The 13,506-nt window shown below is 44.1% G+C and overlaps 2 protein-coding genes across 2 annotated transcripts in view; one reads left to right on the top strand and one right to left on the bottom strand.

Annotated features, from left to right (window-relative positions):
- The window catches only part of KIAA0319, a 105,652-nt gene extending 92,575 nt beyond the window's left edge, over positions 1 to 13,077 (top strand). Inside the window, exons 18-21 of the mRNA XM_015135678.3 lie at positions 622 to 744; positions 2,840 to 2,930; positions 5,916 to 6,007; positions 10,104 to 13,077. Of these exons, the coding sequence (XP_014991164.3) occupies positions 622 to 744; positions 2,840 to 2,930; positions 5,916 to 6,007; positions 10,104 to 10,282 (485 nt within the window). The 3' untranslated portion in view covers positions 10,283 to 13,077. The remainder of the gene's footprint in view (positions 1 to 621; positions 745 to 2,839; positions 2,931 to 5,915; positions 6,008 to 10,103) is intronic.
- Positions 1 to 13,506, bottom strand: part of ACOT13 (acyl-CoA thioesterase 13) — a 202,374-nt gene that overhangs the window by 146,199 nt on the left and 42,669 nt on the right. The window lies entirely within an intron of this gene.

Consider the following 13,506-nt stretch of genomic DNA (forward strand, 5'->3'; position numbering starts at 1 on the left):
AGAGATGGGGTTTCACTATGTTGGCCAGGCTGGTCTCAAACTCCTGGCCTCAAGTGATCCACTCGCCTTGGCTTCCCAAAGTGCTGGGATTGCAGGCGTGAGCCACCACACCCAGCCAGTAATCTTTTTCTTTTTCTTTTTTTTGAGACGGAGTCTCGCTCTGTCACCCAGGCTGGAGTGCAGTGGTGCGATCTCAGCTCACTGCAAGCTCCGCCTCCCTGGTTCATGCCATTCTCCTGCCTCAGCCTCCCGAGTAGCTGAAACTACAGGTGCCCGCCACCACACCCGGCTCATTTTTTGTATTTTTTAGTAGAGACGGGGTTTCACCGTGTTAGTCAGGATGGTCTCGATCTCCTGACCTTGTGACCTGCCCACCTTGGCCTCCCAATATTTTTAAGGCTTTTGCAGCGTGGTGTGGACTGGCTTTTTCTGCCATTTGCTCTCTGATGAGATTGTCAGTGATGAGAGACTATCTCCAGAACCCCTGTCCATACTGTAAGAGGCTCTTAATTCAACAAGATGCTTTTATTTGGGACCTATGCTACTGAAGATACAAAAGAAGCTGGATCCAGGGATTCCCTTTTCCGCATGCTGACCTCAGCCCTGCACACCTCTTTGCAGGTTGCCTTCTGAAATGTTCTGGCCACGGCCACTGTGACCCCCTCACGAAACGCTGCATTTGCTCTCAGCTATGGATGGAGAACCTCATACAGCGTTATATCTGGGATGGAGAGAGCAACTGTGGTGAGTTCTGGCATAGAGGAGGCTTTGGGTGAGGCGCTTTAAGGCAGCTCATTCTCAGTTATCAGAAATATCTGCCCAATATTTGAGACCAACCTGGGCAACATGGTGAGACTTCACCTTTACAAAAAATAACAAAATAAGCCAGGCATGGTGATACACGCCTGTAGTCTCTGCTACTCAGGAGGCTGAGGTGGGAGGATTGCTTGAGAGGAGATCCAAACCAGCCTGGACAATATAGTATGACCCTGTCTTAAAAAATTAACTGGGTGTGGTTGCGTGTGCCTGTGGTCCTAGCTACTCAGGAGGATGAGGTGGGAAAATTGCTTGAGCCCAGGAAGTCGAGCCTGCAGTGAGTGGACAGAGTGAGACCCTGTCTCAAAAAAAAAAATGGAAGAAAGGAAGAAGGGAGGGGAGAGGAAGGGAAGGGAGGGGAGAGGAGGGGAAGGGAGAGGAGAGGAGGGGAAGGGAAGGGAGAGGAGGGAAAGGGAGGGGAGAGGAGGGGAAGGGAGGGGAGAGGAGGGAAAGGGAGGGGAGAGGAGGGGAAGGTAAGGGAGGGGAGGGAAGTGAGGGAAAGAGGGAAAGAAAAGAAAAGAGAGAAAAAAAGAACTATCTGTCCAGCTTTGCAGTTATAAACATTCGGTTCTTTTGCCACCTGAAGCCAAGTGAACCAGCTCACTTGGTAGTGAGTTAATACCCTTCTTACAATCTACTTTTTGGGGTGTGTTTAGGCTTTTACATAAAACTTCCTGATGAGAAAATCCCCTTTGGCAGAGCAGAATTGGCTCACTATTGCTGACATTTCTAAGAAAGAATTGCTTGGGCCATGGGCTGCAGTTCCAGGTTACACCTGCCTTGGCTTAGGCTCAGTGTGATTTTCTGGTGAAGTGGCCCCTGGTGTGGATCTTCTAGAATCAGGTAAAGAAGAGAATTTGGCCCACTCTTCCAGCTGTTCACACAGGCAGGCACCAAAAACTGGAGCCACAGCAGAGCAAGCTGGCGCCCCTGAGGTCCCTTCTGAGGAGAAAACTGTATTTTAATGGCAGTCTACTAAGTAAATTTGTTGTTTGGGGAACCAGATGGACATAATTGGCACCGAAGATAGTAAGAGCTGACTGCCAAAGTATATTCCCATTTAATACTATAAAAAAATCAGAAAATAGCCAGCCCTTGGATCATTATTCCAATGAAATTATATAACATTTAATAAACTTTTTTTTTTTTTTTTTGAGATGGAGTCTTGCTCTGTCACCCAGGCTGGAGTACAGTAGCACAATCTCAGCTCACTGCAACCTCTACCTCCTGAGTTCAAGCAATTCTCCTGCCTCAGCCTCCCAAGTAGCTGGTATTACAGGTGTGTGCCATCATGTCCAGCTAATTTTTATATTTTTAGTAGACACGGGGTTTTGCCATGTTGGTCAGGCTGGCCTCAAACTCCTGACCTCAAGTCATCTGCCCGTCTCGGCCTCCCAAAGTGTTGGGATTACAGGCGTGAGCCATTGCACCCAGCCTAATAGAGTTAAACTTTGCTCCCTAGTAGACTTAACCTGGGCTTCTCTGTCTCTGAATTACCGTTGAACGCTTTTCACATTAGATTTCTGTAAGGATGTGGACGGAACGAGGGTCAAGTAGTTTCCGAATTGCTCTCTGGCTGTGAAAAATGTCTTCATGCCATAAACAGACATACAGATGTTTTATTAAAACCAAGCCGGAACTTTCAGGGGTGGGGGTTGTGGTTTTTGGCATTCTGGAATGAATATTTTGATGTGGTATACATGTGTGTTTATATAAGAGGCATTACTACTACGTAATTGACTAATTTTAGTTATTTCTGATTATTCTGTTCCCAAGTTAGCATGAAATATGTACTCCGTGAAGTCCTGAAACCCAGTAGATAAAAACAGGGCAGTTTTGGGTTGTTCTCGATTTATCTGTATTTTACCTTGCTCTGCTCTGCTACTAGCCTGATGAGATGTTATCAACTCCACAGGTGGCCTTTACTTGTAGGGATTTAGAAATATTTGTTATGAGTCATCAAAATAAAGTTGTTCTACAAATAGTCTATAACTGTGTCCACTTTGGTTTTCTTGTGTTTCAGAGTGGAGTATATTCTATGTGACAGTGTTGGGTTTTACTCTTACTGTGCTAACAGGAGGTTTCACTTGGCTTTGCATCTGCTGCTGCAAAAGGTACATAGAGTGCTTATTCACGTGAAATAGAGACCCTATACTAGGTGTGTTTTGACAGCTTAGGAATTGTTTACTTGGGCTTGGTAAACTGCTAAACTGTTTATTATTATAATGCACTTTCTGCCACAAAGCATAAGTGCCTAAATAAATGGAATATTAGAGGCAGCATTTTCTCACTGAAGCTCTTGTGTTTTCTAGGAGGGTCAACGATTCTATATCATATCTAATGTTATTCTCTATCGGTCTTACATTATATTCACTAGAGCAGTACTGTTTTCTCACTCAACCACAATCAATACAGAAGACTTCTGTGACCAGTGTTTGGGGGTTTCTCTGCACACACCATTCAAGCAACAGTTTTGCAGTGGACACCAGCTGGGTGTCCTCCAATTCAGTTTTGATGCTGTCTACCTGGAGATAGCATCACAGCCCACGGTTAATTAAGGACTCAGTCCCCAAGACTGCCCCCCACCCCATTCAGATGCCAGTTGCATACCCCAGGTTGTTTTACCTGGGCTTCTGACTGACTATAAATTGGGTCCCTCAGTTCCCTCTTTGGGATCAGTTATTTTGCTAGGATGGCTCAAAGAACTCAAGGAAACACATTGGTTATTTATTACAAAGGATATTACAAGGGATACAGATGAAGAGATGCATAGGGTGAGGTATGGGGAAGGGGCCTAGAGCTTCCATGCGCTCTCTGGGCATGCCACTGTCTGGGGACCTCCACGTGTTTGGCTGTCCAGAGGCTCTCTGAACCCTGTCGTCTTGGGCCTTTTATGAAGACTTCATTGGATATTTATAGAAAAGTAGTTGGACAAAAAGGGTATGGTGTGATACTAACAGGCTGTGGGGAAGCCCAGCAAGGGCTGTCCAGATTCTTCTCGGCCTCTCTGTAAAGCACTCCATCCTCCTGGGTAGGAGGCAGAACTCTTTCTGAAATGAGCATTTTATGACCTGTAATCAGACAAACTAGGTCAGAGAATGTCTTTACAGCCGGCTCCGAGACAGAAAGGCAGGGGAAGGTTCTTGCTTTGGAGAGAATAAAGAGCAGGTGAAAGGAAGGCAGGAGAAGGTCAGAGAGAGGGACATTCTGTTTTCTGAGGCCTAAAGTGCCCCAGCATTGTAACAAGGGCCGTGGGAGTTATTAGCCAGGAACCGTGATGAAAACATGCATACAGATGTGTGTATGTATATATATATATATATATATATATATATATATATATATATATATATGTCTCACAAGTAGCTAAGTGGCCTTACAGGTCTCAGTAGAGGAAGGAGTTCTGGAAGTATACTGTTCCAAATGGTAGATTTTGATTATTTTCATTATGTAAAGCAATAATCTAATCCACCTGAATTGTTTTAAATAAATTTGAAACTGTAAGTGAGGCAATAACACCGCCAAAGAGAACTTTTGCTTTAGGTGTTTCCTTTTTCCATGGAGCTGACCTCTGAGAAGCCTCAAGCAACCTCATTGGCCAAACCTTCCAGAACCCCATGCTCAATCCTCTGTCCTGGAAGGGAGCATCAGGCCCACTCTTTCATGTGAAACACTGTAACTGCTCTCAAAAGGTGTGATTTTTAAAAAAACGTATATTTTAATCTGGGCGAGGTGGCTCATGCCTGTAACCTCAGCACTTTGGGAGGCCAAGGTGGGTGGATCACTTGAGGTCAGGAGTTTGAGACCAACCTGGCCAACATGGAGAAACCTTGTCTCTACTAAGAATACAAAATTAGCCAGGCGTGGTGGCGCATGCCTGTAATCCCAGCTACCTGAGACAGGAGAATCGATTGAACCTGGAAGGCAGAGGTTGCAGTGAGCTGAGATCGCACCATTGCACTCCAGCCTGGGTGACAAAAGCAAAACTCCGTCTAAAAAAAAAAACTATATTTTAATAGTTATTTTTCAGAAATCACTTATAGATTATTTTAGTTTTGTGATTACGTTCCCAAAATTGACTGGTGAAAGGGAGCCAGGTGCAGGCACTTAGAGGCCTAAATCCCGTTAAGTTTTCCCAGAGCCATATGTGACCCTACTGTGCATGGCATTAAACATCTTCAGCTTTGTGACATGTCTATCAAGTAGAAGATGATGATGCTAGTAGTGATAACTGTGAACATGTATGAAGTATTTGCCATTGTGATTATTGGCTAAGTGCTTTGTATGTATTATCTTATTTAGTCCTCTCATCAACCATGTGAGACAGGGACTATTCTTACTCCCATTTTACAAGTGAGGACATGGAGGCACAAAAGTCTCAAATAATTTTCTCTAAATCACCAGCTAGTAAGTGCTAAATTGAGAGCCATGCTTCTGATCATCATGCTCTCAGAAAATTGCTTTTATACTGTGAAATTACTGTTTTGTTCTCTACATGCCTTCACGTGGTCTGGGTGTGTATTTCCAAATAATCTCTGTACACAGGATGAGGCACATGGGACCAGCCTAATGTTCATGTGTTGAGGGAAAAAAAAAAGAAAAAGATGGGGAGCAGCTGTTGCTAATTAATTGTGGGAATATATTATAATTTTTGCTATTTTTTTCTGATTGCTAGTTCATGACACCTTTTCATTACTGTAGCGTTGGACATTGCAGGGTGGTATAGGTTCAGGGGAACATTTGCTCGTCCAGGCTCTTCTGAATAAGGAATTACTCATGAAGAACAGCTCCCTGGGCCAACACACAGGTGTTGAGAATTGCACTGAAGGTCCCTGGCACTGCAGCCTGAGGCTTAGCTGAGACCTGTCGATAGGTGGGCAAGAGTGATGTGGCTGTTTATACCCCGAAATGGGTTTCTCCAAGATGCATAATGCCCCTCTGAGCTCTGACCTGGCCTTGCGTATGTTTCTTTAATAAAAGATGCCAACTATCACATCACAAAGGCAAAATGTTTCCTTTAGTGTCTTTACTGTGCGTTAAATCCTAGATCTCAGTTACCTTTCTAAAGATCTGAGTTGAGTTTTCATTGTTCCTTTCAGACAAAAAAGGACTAAAATCAGGAAAAAAACAAAGTACACCATCCTGGATAACATGGATGAACAGGAAAGAATGGAACTGAGGCCCAAATATGGTAAGACAGTCTCCAGAATGACTGCCTGGCACCTGTCCTTGATTTACCCTAGGTATGCCTGAGGGCTAACTTGGATCAAGGGAGAACGATCCGCTGGAGTCAGCACTTTAATTGGGAAGGAAGAGTGAGGGTGGGATTCTGTGATGACAAACAACCTTCAGGCCGGGCACGGTGGCTCACGCCTGTAATCCCAGCACTTTGAGAGGCCGAGGCAGATGGATCGCCTGAGCTCAGTAGTTCGAGACCACCCTGGGCAACATGGTGAAACCATCTCTACTGAAAAAATACCGAAAAAAAAAAAAGCCAGGCGTGGTGGTGTGCGCCTGTAGTCCCAGCTCTTCGGGAGGCTGAGGCAGAAGAATAGCTTGAGGCTGGGAGGTGGAGGTTACGGTGAGCTGAGATTGCACCTCTGCACTCCAGCTTGGGCTACAGACTGAGACTCTGTCTCAAGAAAGAAAAAGAAAAATAACCTTCATCAATCCTGAGGATGTGCTAATGCGGGGGTGGGGGCAGGAGGCAGTAGGTTCATTACAAATTTAATGAAATTTTGGCATGATGCTTTGAGGCATTAATGGTTGAGGGATATGAAATGTTATCAGCTGGGCACCTACCAATGACCACAGGGCAAAGACTGCTTTTTAACCAGAGGTGTCCCCAGCATCTGCTTTTTTTCCTACTCCTAGTTGGAGGGTGGGGGGCAGTTGAAGATACTCCCTCAGCTCAGCTCTGAATGCTGTTCCCTTCAGGTCTGCTAGGACAGAAATGCAGCAAGAGGACATTTGGACTTTAAAGCCTAACATTTTTCAGCAGCTGTATTATCTAATTAGCCATTGATATAGATGGACACAAAGGCTTTACAGAAAATTGACTTTCTTCACAAAGCGTATTGATCCCTATGCTTAGGAGCACCACTTGCCCACCTCGGTTAACTTTTTCATTCTCGTTTATTAACTGTTGCATACTTAGTAAAACTTCTCTGGCCCTCTGAGGCTGCTAAACACCGATTCTATAGGTTTTCCATAATTCTGGGCTTATGACTAAGTTAATTTTTATGGAAGATATAATCTTTTTCAGAGTTGTGAGGTGCAAAACATTGTTCACAGTGAGTGTTGAATGCCTACCCTGTGCACAGGCACTGGGTTAGGCCCTGGAGACTGGGAGAGGAGGAAGCACAGAGCCTGCCTTTACAGGAGCTCGCAGCCTGTGGGAGGATAATTATACTGGAGCGCAAGGAGTTCTACCAATGCATGGATGACGCCGGGTAGGAACACTCAGGTCAGAATGACTGATCGTGTACAGAGAGTGTAGCTAACAGGGCTTTGGCAGGAAGAGCCTCACAGGAAGAACAAATAGTAGCATACATTGAGTGCTCACCATCTGCATTGCATATCAGAAGTATTATAGTGACTTTCACCTAAGAGCTCAGTGTGCTTTAGGTTGCATTATATCACCCACCTTTGTCTTAAAATACACTCATCCTTCTGACATTCCCGTTTCTATTCATAGAACCCCCATTCTCATTGCCCCAGTTTGAAACCTCAGTCGCTGGTGCTCCACACACACTGCCCCCCATTCCAGACACCCGCACCTTGTAGACTCTTGTCCTCTTTCCTCATCATTATTATCACCACCCCAGTTCAGGTCCTTACTGTTTCACCTGTGAACTAATAGTAATAATAATAAAAAACAGGTATTTAATGTCAAATATATACTAAACACATCTGAAGTACTTTACCCATTGAATTCTAATCCTACCCATAGCTGTATGAGGTATGTGCAATGATTATCCCCATTTTACACAAGAGGAAACTGAGGCAAAGGAAAGTTTAGCAACTTGCCCAAGTAACATAGCTGGTGAGTGCTGAAGGTGGGGTGTAGGCCGGGCTCTTCCTCTACATTGCACTGCCTCTGCCTTGGTCCGTTTGGGCTGCTCTAACAAAATGCTGCAGACAAGGAGGTTTATGAACAACAGATACTTATTACCCACAGTTCTGGAGGCTGGGAAGGTGAATTCAGCATCTGGGCAGGGCTACTTCCTCATAGTTGGTGCCTCCTCACTGCATCCTCACATGGTGTAAAGGGCAAGGCAGCCTCTGATGCTTCTTTTTTTTTTTTTTTTTTTTTGGAGACACAGTCTCGCTCTATCCCCCAGACTGGAATGCAGTGGCACAATCTCAGCTCACTGCAACCTATGCCTCACAGGTTCAAGCAATTCTCATGCCTCAGCCTCCCAAGTAGCTGGGATTACAGGCACCTGCCACCATGCCCAGCTAATCTTTTTTGTATTTTTAGTAGAGACAGGGTTTCTTCATGTCGGCCAGGCTGGTCTCAAACTCCTGACCTCAAGTGATCCACCCGCCTCGGCTTCTCAAAGTGCTGAGATTACAAGTGTGGGCCACCGCGCCTGGCCTCTGGTGCCTCTTTTGTGTGAGCACTAATCCCATTCGATCACCACCCAAAGGCCTCACCTCTTGGTACCACCATTTAGGCGTTAGATTTCAACGCATGAATTTGTGGGGGTGCAAACATTCAGACCACAGCAGCCTCTATGTCTACTGTCCAGCTTCCATCCTGCATGCTGTGGTTTTATTAATATCTCAGAACAACATTTTAATAGTGTCATTTCTCTGCTTACAAGATAAAATCCAAACTTCATGGTTTACTTTGTATTCATGTGCTTTTCTGTGAGGTTCCTGCCTCTCTCTCTCCAGCCTCTCCTTCATTATTTCCTACATGAATCATTTGCTCCAAACAAACTAGTTTTTTTCTAAATATCCCTGGATGCTTCTGCGTACTCCATGCCCTTCCACTGTCCTCCTGTCTAAATTCTCTTCTTCAGATCTCACTGATAGAGACAGGAGACAGCCAAGGGTCCCTGGTGAAACCGCACCTCCAAGCCTAAAACAGCCTGAAGGCTGAAAAACCGGACTGCTGGTCCCCGATGAAGGCCCTGCCCTTTCCCAGCTGATTCTCTCTAAATAATGTCCACCTGCACACTGGGGAAAGGGGGTGGAGCCACAGGAGGTTCACGTCATTTGCAGTGGGGAGGAGCCTGGCCTCTGCAGTTCCTGTGTGGTAACTTGGGATTCAGTCTGTGAGGCAGGAGGTTGTTGGCATGACCCCCTCTCTATTTGCTGAGAGTTTTTGTTTCCTTTTTACCCAATAAATTCAATTTTTTTCACCCTTCTGTGTGTCCGCGAGCCTAATCTTTCCTGCTAGTGTGACAAGAGCCTGGTTTTATCCGAACTAAGGAGAAAGTTCTACAACATCACCCTACGGGAAACATCACTGAAGCAACCCCAACCATAAGTACATGTGCTTATTTCCTAATTCATATACAATTTAAAAAATATCTTACCTGTTATGCGCCATCTTTTCATGAGTCTATGCCTTTTCTTTTTTCTTTTTTTTTTTTCCTGAGACAGGGTCTTGCTCTGTTACCCAGGCTAGAGCATAGCAACACGATCATATACCCTCGAACTCCTGGCCTCAAGTGATCCTCCCACCTCAGCCTCCCAAAGGGCTGGGATTATAGGCATGAGCCACCAGGCCCAGCCAAGTCTATGTCTTAAACCCCTAGCTAGACACCATAAATCCTTTGAGAGTAGGAATTGAATCTTATACCTGTTCTGTCTCTTAGGTTGACCCCCTGAAATCAAATATTCTACCAAAATTATATTAACCAAATGGTAAAATCACAGAAGCTTTCATTTGTTGGACGCTTACAATGTACTAATGGCTGGGCCAAGAGAGCGTTACATGCACGATTTCACTTAATCCTCACCATAAACTCATGGGGTAGATGCTTTATCTTCCAATTGAATAGAGGAGGAGACTGAAAGCTCAGAGAGGTTAGGTATCTTGCCCAGGGTCAAGCAACTGGCGAGTGTCAAAGCTGGGGCAGAAGCTCAGGTGAGGCATCAAAGCCCCTGCAATTACTTGCTGGGAAACCCAAACCGCCTGCTGTTTTGAGTGATTGCTTTCAAGGTGCGGAGAGCACCACTCCGTGCTCATCACAGGACCTGCAACCAGAACGACTGACAGCTGGAAGCAAATCATGGCATTTCTCCTCAGATGCTTCTGTGCTTCTCTCTAGGTATCAAGCACCGAAGCACAGAGCACAACTCCAGCCTGATGGTATCCGAATCTGAGTTTGACAGCGACCAGGACACAATCTTCAGCCGAGAAAAGATGGAGAGAGGGAATCCAAAGGTTTCCATGAATGGTTCCATCAGAAATGGAGCTTCCTTCAGTTATTGCTCAAAGGACAGATAATGGCGCAGTCCATTGTAAAGTGGAAGGACCCCATAGGAATCCTTGAATCCAGGACCAGTCAGTGGGAGTTACAGCACAAAACCCACTCTTTTAGAATAGTTCATTGACCTCCTTCCCCAGTGGGCTAGATGTGTATCCCCACGTACTAAAAGACCGGTTTTTGAAGGCACAAAACAAAACAAAAACGTTGCTCTTTTAACTGAGATGCTTGTTAATAGAGATAAAGGCTGGGTGAAACTGTAAGGTACATACTTAAAAGAGTTTTGTGTTTTTGTAGCTGGCACAATCTCATGTTAAAGATGAAAAACTATTTCTATCCGTAGAACCTTAGAGAAGGTGAATTAAATAAGGATTTAAAGAGGGATGGTTTCTCTCTTAGCCACTGTGATTGCCTCTAAGGAACAGCATTCTAAACATGGTTTATCTTGTAGCACCTGCAGTCAGATGGCTGTGTATGTTATAATAGCTTATCTAAGAGGCACAGGTCATCTTCTGTGGAGGGACGGAGAGTCTTGCGTGTAGCAAGTTTTCTGTGCTGACGGCAACACTCACACAGTGCAAAGCCCTCCTGGTTTTCAATTCTGTGCTGTGTCAATGGCAGTTTTCAGCTCTCTCAAGAGAGCAGCTGTTGGCCATTCAAGAGCTAAGGAAGAATCATATTCTAAGGACTGAGGCAATAGAAAGGGGAGGAGGAGCTTAATGCCGTGTAGGTTGAAGGTAGCATTGTAACATTATCTTTAAGAAAAACTACAGTGACTCCTCTGGGTGTTGTTTAGCAGTCTTGTTCTCTAATGTAAACTGAGCCCCAGTTTACATTAAATGCAATAGAAGTGATTAATTCATTAAACGTTTATTATGTTCTGTAGGCTGTGCATTTGGACTGCCATAGATAGGACAATTGTGTATATATTCCAAAACTCTGAAATACAGTCAGTCTTAACTTGGATGGCGTGGTTATGATACTCTGGTCCCCGACAGGTACTTTCCAAAATAACTTGACATAGGTGTATTCACTTCCTATGTTTAAAAATACATTTAAGTTTTTCTACCGAATAAATCTTATTTCAAACATGAAAGACAATTAAAACATTCCCACCCACAAAGCAGTACTCCAGAGCAATTAACTGGAGTTAATTGCAGCCTGCTACGTTGACTGGTTCAGGGTACTTCCCCATCCACCCTTGGTCCCGAGGCTGGTGGCCTTGGTGGCGCCCTTGGCATTCTTTGTGGGAAGATTAGAATGAGAGGTAGAACCAGTGTTGTGGTACCAAGTGTAACCACACCTAAACAATATCCTGTTGCACAACGCTTTTGTAACACATGGGAAAACTAGGATTGCATTGCTGATTAAGAAGCAAGGTATTTCAACCACCAGGGCAGGAGTGCCAGAGAAAATCTTCCCCATGGGCTCCTAAAAAAAATTCAGCTTTTAGGTGCTTTTGTCATCTCCTGGAGTATTCATCCTCATGGGACCATCTTATTTTTACTTATTGTAATTTACTGCGGAAAGGCAGAACTAAAAAGTGTGTCATTTTATTTTTAAAATAATTGCTTATGCCTACACTTTCTGTATAACTAGCCAATTCAAAACTGTCTATAGTGTTAGAAGGAAAATGTGATTTTTTTTTTTAACCAGTATTGAGCTTCATAAGCCTAGAATCTGCCTTATCAAGTGACCAGGGTTATGGTTTTTTGCATGCAAATGTGAATGTCTGGCATAGGGGACAGCAGCCCAAATGTGAAGTCATTGGGCATAATGAGGAAGAAGGGAGTGAACATTTACCACTTTATGTACATAACATATGCATTTTACATACTCAGTTCATCCTTATAATCAACCTTGAAGAGGAGATATTATTATTCTTATATTGCAGATAGCCCTCTGAAGGCCCAGAGAGGTTAAGTAGCTTGCCAGAGGTCACGGCCAAGATGTAGTGGATCTAAGCACTGAAAGCAAATTTTTAAAACTGTAGTGTTCTGCTTTCCACTACACAAAGAACTCCTGCCTTGATGGATAGAGGGCAAATTCTGGTGGAACTTTTGGGCCACCTGAAAGTTCTGTTCCCAGGACTAAGAGGAATTCCTTTTAATGGGTCCAGAGAGCCAAGGACAGAGGGAGAGATGGCCTGTACAGTCTCCTGTGGATCACACCCTCCCTCTAAGTTTGCAATGGACGTCTCCTGCCCCTCCTCCTCTTCTGTCCTTGACCATCTCAGCCTGGCCTCTCTGATCCTTCCATCACAGAAGGATCTTGAATCTCTGAGAAATCAAACAGCACAGTAATGATCGGAAAGTGGGTCCTATCTTGTTACCCCATTTCTCATCAGAACAAAGCACGAGATGGAATGACCAGCCAGCGTTCTTCATGGTGGACTGCTTATCATTGAGGGTCTTTGGGAGATAAAGCCCCCTAAGAGCTTTGGACAGAGAAAAACAGACCCTAGAATATGGGAGTGGGTGTTTGTAGGGCTCACAGGATAACAGACATTTGAGTCGCTGGTTTACATTCCATGAAGGAGGATTCATACCCATGGCATTACAGGGCTAAGCATGTGTATGACTAAAGAACTATCTGAAAAACATGCAGCGAGGTAAGAAAATGTACCACTCAACAAGCCAGTGATACCACGCTTTGTGCACCGGGAGGAGAGTGACTACCATTGTTTTTGTGTGACAAAGCTATCATGGATTGTTTGAATCTTGGTTTTATTGCTTAAAATGTATTATTTTTCCCTATGTGTTGACAAGGTATTTCTAATATCACACTATTAAATATATGCACTAATCTAAATAAAGGTGTCTGTATTTTCTGTAATGCTTATTTTTAGGGGGAAATTTGTTTTCTTTATGTTTGGGTGTAGAGGGATTTCCCTTGAGTATGGGTCAGCAAACTGTGGCCTGCAGCCTGTATGTGCATGCCCCATGAGCTGAAAAGCGAGTCTCATGTTTTCAAATGGTTAAAAATAAAAAAAAAAATTGAAACATGTGAACTATATGAAATTCAGATTTGTGTTCATAAATAAAGTTTTATTGGAACATATCCACATTCACTCATTTATGTATTATCTATGGCTGTTCTTACGTTACCTGCAAAGCCTACACTATTTACTATCTGGCCCTTTACAGAAAGAAAAAAATTTGCAGAAGGCTGGACTAACATCCCCTGCTCCTTCCCTGTGGAAAGACAAGTGTTTGGGAAGAACTGAGCATGCTCAGTCAGCTCG

This window comes from Macaca mulatta, chromosome 4, assembly GCF_049350105.2.
Source record: "Macaca mulatta isolate MMU2019108-1 chromosome 4, T2T-MMU8v2.0, whole genome shotgun sequence".
In the NCBI taxonomy this organism is placed as follows: Eukaryota; Metazoa; Chordata; class Mammalia; order Primates; family Cercopithecidae; genus Macaca; species Macaca mulatta.